At 34.0% G+C, this 9,384-nt stretch overlaps 1 protein-coding gene across 1 annotated transcript; it reads left to right on the forward strand.

Annotated features, from left to right (window-relative positions):
- Window positions 1–459: 459 nt before the first annotated feature.
- Window positions 460–3,669, forward strand: LOC149506087 (cytochrome b6). Its single transcript, XM_089757897.1, has 2 exons — window positions 460–861; window positions 1,687–3,669. The coding sequence occupies exons 1-2, from the start codon at window positions 856–858 to the stop codon at window positions 2,326–2,328; spliced, it is 648 nt and encodes a 215-aa protein (XP_089614023.1). The 5' UTR covers window positions 460–855; the 3' UTR covers window positions 2,329–3,669.
- The last annotated feature ends 5,715 nt before the right edge of the window (window positions 3,670–9,384 follow it).

Consider the following 9,384-nt stretch of genomic DNA (forward strand, 5'->3'; position numbering starts at 1 on the left):
AATAGGTACGGAAGCTATAATTGTAAACCACGATCGAATTTATGGAAGCATTGGTTTATACATTCCTCTTAGTATCTACTCTAGGGATAATTTTTTTCGCTATCTTTTTTCGAGAACCGCCTAAAGTTCCAACTAAAAAAATGAAATGATTTTTCATTATCTCAATTGAAGTAATGAGCCTCCCAATATTATATTGGGAGGCTCATTACTTCAATTAGTCCCCGTGTTCCTCGAATGGATCCCTTAATTGTTGAGAGGGTTGCCCAAAGGCAGTATATAAGGCGTACCCAGTAAAACTTACAAGTAAACCAGATATAGAGATGGCGACTAAAGTTGCTGTTTCCATTATTATATAATTATATAAATAATATATATAAATATAAATATAAATAATATAAATATAAATATAATTTCAAGATCACAATGGATCTATGATAAGATCGTTTATTTACAGCGGAATGATATACAAAGTCAACAGATCTCACTGAATACAAAATAAGATTTATGGCTACACAAACCGTTGAGGGTAGTTCTAGATCTGGTCCAAGACGAACTGTTGTAGGGGATTTTTTGAAACCATTGAATTCGGAATATGGTAAAGTAGCTCCTGGATGGGGAACGACTCCTTTGATGGGTGTCGCAATGGCTTTATTTTCGATATTCTTATCTATTATTTTGGAGATTTATAATTCTTCCGTTTTACTGGATGGAATTTCGCTGAATTAGATTCACAAGAACCACGAAGCCTCGCTTTTCAATACAAAAAGTGAAACTTTTAGTTCTCGGATTTTTTTTAGCCCATTCTATTTTGGTAGTTCGACCGCGAAATTTTTTTTGTTTCTGTATTTCCGGAATATGAGTGTGTGACTTGTTATAATTGATCCTATTGATAGTACAGAAAATGGGTCTGTCCTCTTGATCGAGATAGTTTTATCCCGTCGGATAGCCATTCTAGTATCTGGAGCACGGAATATATGAAATGGATCACGAAGTATTCGAACTATGATTCATACTTAATATTCAAACCTCGCGGCCGGACTCAAAAAAAAAAAAAATTTTCAAAGAAAGAGGTTTTTTATTTATAAATCGAGAAATTTTTTCTTCTTTCAAACTCTCATTTAGTTTATGCTTATTTTGATCAAAGGACAAACCTTTCTTTTCTTTGTATTTTTATTTATTATATCTATTCTATTCATTGAATAAGTGATGATCCAATAATTCTTACTCAAAGAATCTTTGGACTTAGTTTGAAGGTTTTATTGAATCATCGCGGTTCTGGTATGAATCTGAAGTTTCAATTGATTCATAGGGTCTTAACAAGAGAATTCCTATTAAAAATAAAGAAAACAAGAATAAAGCCACATTCCATATAAATAACAAATCAAAGCAAAGAAAAAGAAAAGAAATAAGTAGGTAAATAGAAGATTCAAGAGGCTCTGATCAACATAAAGACGAATGCGCCGACTTGATTTTTTGGCATTATAATTACAACTACAAAAAAGAGCTTTCGGATTTTTACTCTTTTGTGTCTTCAGATAAAATTGAATGAAAAGATTAAGAAGTTTCAAACTTTCTATTCCATATCCGTTTCAGCTATTATTTGGGTGTTTTTGTTTGAGCTGTACGAGATGAAATTCTCATATACGGTTCTCAGGGGGGGAGTCCTCTTGGTTTACCTATCTCAATAAAGTCTATGATTGGTTCGAAGAACGCCTCGAGATTCAGGCGATTGCAGATGATATAACTAGTAAATATGTTCCTCCTCATGTTAACATATTTTATTGTCTAGGAGGAATTACGCTTACTTGTTTTTTGGTACAAGTAGCTACAGGATTTGCTATGACTTTTTACTATCGTCCAACCGTTACTGAGGCTTTTACTTCTGTTCAATACATAATGACTGAAGCTAACTTTGGTTGGTTAATCCGATCAGTTCATCGATGGTCGGCAAGTATGATGGTCTTAATGATGATCCTGCACGTATTTCGTGTCTATCTCACTGGTGGTTTTAAAAAACCTCGCGAATTGACTTGGGTTACAGGCGTGGTTCTGGCTGTGTTGACTGCATCTTTTGGTGTAACAGGTTATTCCTTACCTTGGGACCAAATTGGTTATTGGGCAGTCAAAATCGTAACAGGCGTTCCGGAAGCTATTCCGGTAATAGGATCGCCTTTGGTAGAGTTATTGCGTGGAAGTGCTAGTGTGGGACAATCCACTTTGACCCGTTTTTATAGTTTACACACTTTTGTATTACCCCTTCTTACTGCTGTATTTATGTTAATGCATTTCCTAATGATACGTAAGCAAGGCATTTCTGGTCCTTTATAGAGAATATAGACCATAGCTATATTGTAACCAATCATTTATCTTATTACTTGCCAATCATTTATCTTATTACTTGGGGGAGGAACAATAGTATTTCATTGCTACAAATATGGATTGTTGAAAAAAAAAAAAAAATAAGACATGTATTTGGATATTTCCTTTCAACTCCACAATATTCTATTATTTATTTGATATGACATGAATAGTTGAAGGGAATTCCCCGAAGAGAAAATGGATTATGGGAGTGTGTGACTTGAACTATTGATTGGGCCATGCAGAAATATGCCTTTATCTGCTACATTGGAATTCACAACCAAATGTGTCTTTGTTCCAACCACCGTGTAAGCCCCATACAAAGGATAGGCTGGTTCGCTTGAAGAGAATCTTTTCTATGATCAGACCTGACGATGTCGTGTATGAACAGGGCTCCGTAAGATCCAGTAGAATAAGTGATTTGGCATAATGCAAATTAGATTTTATTTATTTATTTTTATTTTTTTTTTACTTTCTTATCTTAATAGTATGAAAATACATTCATTTCTTCTGCATCGACCCGATTTATTATTATTATACTATCGGAGTGAAACAAGGGATCTAAAGAAGAGCAAAGGCTAGACTATATTAGTAACAAGTAAATCCTTTGTATGTAAAAAATCTCGATATATTTTTGGGATAAAGGTGAATCGCAAGGCCTAAGACGACCCAGAAAGCACTTGATCACGATCAACTTTGTACGCCTACTTGGGTATTGAGCATTTACCTGTAAAAATGGCATTCCTTGGAATGTATAGTTGCAACTTCGTAAAATGGAATCAGGTAACTTTTTTCTTACATATGAAATCATTCATATATGTGTGGATAACATATAGATTCATTTTATATGTATCCGTTTGTATCCATTTGATTCGATTGATTTTTGCTTGAGCCGGATGATGAAAAATTATCATGTCCGGTTCCTTCGGGGGATGGATCTAGAAAAATTCACCTATCCTAATAACAAAAAAACCTGACTTGAACGATCCTGTATTAAGAGCTAAATTAGCTAAAGGTATGGGTCATAATTATTATGGGGAACCCGCATGGCCCAATGATCTTTTATATATTTTTCCAGTAGTAATTCTCGGTACTATTGCTTGTAACGTAGGCTTAGCGGTTCTAGAACCTTCAATGATTGGTGAACCCGCGGATCCATTTGCAACTCCTTTGGAAATATTACCTGAATGGTATTTCTTTCCTGTATTTCAAATACTTCGTACAGTACCTAACAAGTTATTGGGTGTTCTTTTAATGGTTTCAGTACCTGCGGGATTATTAACAGTACCTTTTTTGGAAAATGTTAATAAATTCCAAAATCCATTTCGTCGTCCAGTAGCGACAACCGTTTTTTTGATTGGTACTGCGGTGGCCCTTTGGTTGGGTATTGGAGCAACATTACCGATTGATAAATCCCTAACTTTAGGTCTTTTTTAAATTGAATCAATTTTAAAATAAAATATCATGATGTGCGTATCTAGGGAGTAGTCACTTCAAAGTCAAAGTGAATTCTCCCTAGATACATTTATTCAATTCTGGTCCCAATATATGGATTGTGCTGAAGGTTCAAAATCCATTTTCGTTTTTTTTTTTTTTTTTCTAATTTTCTAAAGTAAAAAAAAAAAAAATGAAATAAATCCTAAATCCAATGGATTTAAAATTTTGGTAAATCAATTTCGCAATGCTTTTCTACTTCTTTTCTAGAATGCCCAATATTTGTTTTACATCTTCTATGCGAAAGTGTTCAATTTTCATAAGGTCTTCTTGACTGTTATTCAAAAGGTCCAATAATGTATGTATATTGGACTTTTTGAGACAATTATAGATCCTGGGAGGCAATTCTGATTGGTCAATAAAAATATATTTCAATGCTATTTCTTTTTTCTTTTTTCTTAGTTTAGCTAATCTATCATGAAAAGGAAAAAAAGGTAAAGTAACGTTGTGTTGATTGTTTTCTAAATGTAAGTTTTCTTCTTCCGCATCTAGAAAGGGAATAAATAAATCAATCAAATTCCGAGAGGCTTCATGAAGTGCTTCTTTAGGAGTTAAACTTCCATTTGTCCATATTTCTAGAAAAAGTATCTCCTGTTTTTCATTATCATTCCCATAACAATGAATACTATGATTCGCATTTCGAACAGGCATGAATACAGCATCTATAGGATAACTTCCGTCGTGAAAGTTCTTTGGCGTTTTTATACCGTATCCTCTATTTCTCTCGATTTGTAATCCAATACACAAATCAATTGGTTCGGTTAGGCTAGCTATATGCTGTGTATTATCAACGATTTCCACAGAAGGCGGTAAGATGATGTCTTGAGCAGTTACATATCCGGGACCCTTGGCACAAATAAAGGCGTTACGAGTTCCATACAAATTACTTCTCAATACAATTGCTTTTAAATTCATTAAAATTTCATGTACTGATTCTTGAATACCTACTATGGTAGAATATTCGTGTGGTATTTTCTCAGATTTTGCACGTGTAATACATGTTCCTTCTATTTCTCCAAGCAAAGCTCTTCGCATCGCAATGCCTATTGTGTCGGCTTGGCCTTTCATAAGTGGAGACAGAATAAAGCGTCCATAATAAAGACGCTTACTATCTGTTCTTGATTCAACACACTTCCACTGCAGTGTCCGAGTAGAGACTTTTACTTTCTCTCGAACCATAGTAATATTATTTTATTTGATCAGATCATTGAATCATTTATTTCTCTTGAAATCTCTTTAGTGTTTATTTCTACACACGTTTTTTTTTAGGAGGTCTACAGCCATTATGTGGCATAGGGGTTACATCCCGTACGAAACTTAATAGTATACCACTTCTACGAATAGCTCGTAATGCTCCATCTCTTCCGAGACCAGGACCTTTTATCAGAACTTCCACTCGTCGCATACCTTGGTCTACTACTGCTCGAATAGCATTTCTCGCTGCGGTTTGAGCAGCAAAAGGAGTCCCTCTTCTTGGACCCTTGAATCCACAAGTACCGGCGGAGGAAGAAGAAATTACCTGACCCCGTACATCTGTAATAGTAACAATGGTATTGTTGAAACTTGCTTGAACATGAATAACTCCTTTTGGTATTCTACGTGCACTTTTCCGTGCACTACTGCGCCCATTCCTACGTGAACCAACTTTTGGTATAGGTTTTGCCATATTTTATCATTTCATAAGGATAAGTCAGAGATATATGGATATATCCATTTCATGTCAAAACAGATCTTCTATTTTTATTTGTTCATCGCTTTCTTTAAGATTAGTTTCTTTTCTTTAACTTTAAGGAGTTCTTTTTAGAATAGAAAGATTATCCTTGTCTCTGTTTATGTCTCGGGTTGGAACAAATTACGACAATTCGTCCCCTCCTACGGATTAGTCGACATTTTTCACAAATTTTACGAACGGAAGCCCTTATTTTCATAGTTGTTATTCCTTAAATTTTTCCGAATCTACTTATTGGAAGAAAATAAGTTTCTTGAAATTTTTGAACCTTGAATTGGATCCCCCTGAAAGGAATCTTGAAGTTGAAAAAACTACCTAATCGTTCGAATCCTTGTTGCGGAGTCTATAAATTATACGCCCCCTGGTTGAATCATAAGCACTTACTTCACTTTTGTTGACTCTATCCCACGGTGGTATACGTATAAAACTCGATCGGACCCTTCCTGAAACATAACCTAGAATCAGATCTTCATTATCTAAAGGAATCTGGAGTGGACGTGATTCACTAATTAAACCTCCATGAATCCATTTTTGTTCTTTTATTCCAGGTAAAACTTCCTTGACGTATCAACTACTGTAGGGCAGGAGGAGTTCTATTAGACAACCCGTGCTTTTTTTTTTCACAAATGGAAAGTTTCGGATTCGGATACAATTCGGATGTTAGACAGATTACCATATATAACACAAAATTTCTCCGCCGATTCCTTCTAGTCGAGCCTCCCGGTCTGTCATTATACCCCGAGAAGTAGAAAGAATTACAATCCCCATCCCGCCTAAAATTCTAGGAATTTGTTGATAGTTAGAATAGATTCGTAGACCGGGTCGACTGATCCGTCGTAAATTTAAAATAGTTCTATATGGTCCTTTCCTATTCCTTCTATGCCGTAGGGTTAAAACCAAAAAATATTTGTTTCTTTCCCGATGTTTCCTTATGTTATCGATAAAACCTTCTCGTAAAAGTATTTTAACAATGTTTTCAGTGATGTTAGTAGATCCTATTCGAATCGTTCCTTTTCTATTCATGTCAGCATTTCGTATAGAAGTTATTATGTCAGCAATAGTGTCCTTACCCATGGTAAACTAAAATTATTGTTGCTCCCGAATTTTGATATAACCAACATGTTCTTTTTTTTTTTTTACTTAGTAAAGGTATATACGTGAGACACAATCTACTAATTAATCTATGTCATTTAAATACTCTAATTTAAATACTATAACTATATTGAATTGAGGTCTCGTCTTATAATACCTCAGGAGCTAATGAAACTATTTTAGTGAAATTTAACTGTCTCAATTCCCCGGCGATCGCACCAAAAATTCGAGTTCCTTTTGGATTTCCTTTTTGATCAATGACAACTGCAGCATTGTCATCATATCGTATTATCATACCGTTGTCGCGTTTGAGTTCTTTACAAGTACGTACAATTACAGCTCTGATCACTTCTGATCTTTCTAGAGGTGCCTTTGGTACTGCTTTCTTGATCACAGCAACAATAACGTCACCAATATGAGCATATCGGCGATTACTAGCTCCTATGACTCGAATACACATTAATTCTCGGGCCCCGCTGTTATCTGCTACATTCAAATGGGTCTGAGGTTGAATCATTTTTTTTAATCTCTTCTTTCAATGGAACAAAGGACGAAGAAAAAAAGAAATATTGTTTGTCAAAAAAAAAAAAAAAAGGAAACCCGCAATTGTTTTTTTTATTCCCAAGACTTCTTTCCTTTGGTTCTATATTCCTATCCTGAAATAATGAATTGAGTTTTTATAGGCATTTTGGACGCCGCTATTGAAATAGCCTTTCTTGCTATATTTTCGGCTACTCCGCTCATTTCATAAAGTATTCTGCCCGGTTTAACGACAGCTACCCAATACTCGGGAGATCCTTTCCCCGAACCCATACGTGTTTCTGTAGATCTTACCGTAACTGGTTTGTCTGGAAATATACGTACCCATATTTTTCCACCACGGCGTACATTTCGTGTCATTGCGCGGCGCCCCGCTTCTATTTGTCTAGATGTAATCCAAGCGGGTTCAAGTGCTTGAAGAGCATATCTACCGAAACAAATGCGATTACCTCGATAAGATATTCCTTTCATTCTTCCTCTATGTTGGTTACGAAATCTGGTTCTTTTTGGGTTATAGTTGATGGTTGTTTATTAATTCCATCTCTACTACAGAACTGGACATGAGAGTTTCTTCTCATCCAGCTCCTCGCGAAAAAAATGACTAAAAAATATTTTATTTTATTCTTAAGATATATAGGTAGTTACTGAATAATAGATTGAATCCTGGGATTCTTTGCTTTGAGATTTTATCTGATCTATTTGAGATTTTATCTGATCTATTATAAATTTGTATATCTTGTTTGGATATATATTGGATATATATATAAGTAATTAAACATGGATTCTATTTATAGATAATGTCTTATCTTGTTTTTGTTATAATGTTATAACGAATCTTTATTTTGTTTTGTCTTTTTTTATCATATTCATCTCGGATCGACAAAAATTTAACAATCAAATAAAATGAAAATAAAATTTTTAAAATGAAAATAAAAAAAAAAAATGAAAATAAAATTTTTAAAATGAAAATAAAATTTTCGCGGGCGAATATTTACTCTTTCAATATCTATTTCAGTTGTCGGGTTAACTCATGACCTCTCAGAATCAGAACAGAATAAAAAGAAATGAAGTGGTCTCTGGTTTGTTCCGCCATCCTACCCGATAAATCATTAGGATTCGTTTTCAATAGAATCCTCTGCATTCACGGGTTCCGTCGTCCCCATCGCTTCTCGATTAATGCTTAGGTCTGAATTCTCCAATGGAGCCTTAATTTAATATTTAATAAAAATTTAATATTTAATAAAAATAAAAATTTAATATTTAATAAATAATATTTAATAAAAAAATTTGTTAATTTGTTCTTTAGTCAACCTTCTCAGTCTTTATTGACTTAAGGCTCTTGATTTTTTCTTCGATGAACAGATATTCATCTAATTATTGATGAATCTCTATTGATGCTCTATTACATTGCTCTTTATGAGATGCTTCGTAGACCTTACATATTGGAATCATATATCATTTCATTTCTATTTCTTTTTCTCTCTTTCTCTCATCCTTCTATTTATCCACATACTTTTTTATTTTGCTTCACAATTTAGATATATTCATAATCAGATTGGTTTTTTTTTACTTAACTTAATGCAAAAAAAAAGATTTCAGTTGCTATAATGATATGACCAATATATCATATCTTGACTGATTCTTTGGATCCAGATAATCCGAAGCGATGAGTTGGTTATTAGTGCTATAGTTATTAACTTATACTGTGGTTCGCCCATTTTTTTTTTTGAATCCTAAGCCTAAAAACCCAACGAGTCGCACACTAAGCATAGCAATTATATCAAATGATCAATCAAATTTTTATTTAACCTTATAGAATATAGAATTTAGAACTGCTCATTTTTTTATTGAACATAAAAAAATGAAAGAATTTGTCATTTTTTGTTCTATCGCAGAATAGAACGTAAAGACAAGTAGAGTCTTATTCTTATTATTCTTCATCTATAAATATCTATAAATATCCAAATTTTGATTCCTAATACCCCATAGATAGTTCGAACTCTATAGGAGCAATACTCAATTTTCGCTCCAATCGTTTGTAGAGGAACCCTACCTTCCCGGATCCATTCGACACGCGCAATTTCTTTTCCGTCGATACGCCCTGCAATTTGTATTTGAATTCCTTTTGTATCTGCTTGCTCAGTTAATTCAATAGCCTTTTTCATTGCTTT

The sequence above is a fragment of the Durio zibethinus genome, unplaced genomic scaffold (assembly GCF_047325235.1).
Source record: "Durio zibethinus cultivar Kanyao isolate XHJ-2024 unplaced genomic scaffold, ASM4732523v1 HiC_scaffold_1, whole genome shotgun sequence".
Taxonomy (NCBI): Eukaryota; Viridiplantae; Streptophyta; class Magnoliopsida; order Malvales; family Malvaceae; genus Durio; species Durio zibethinus.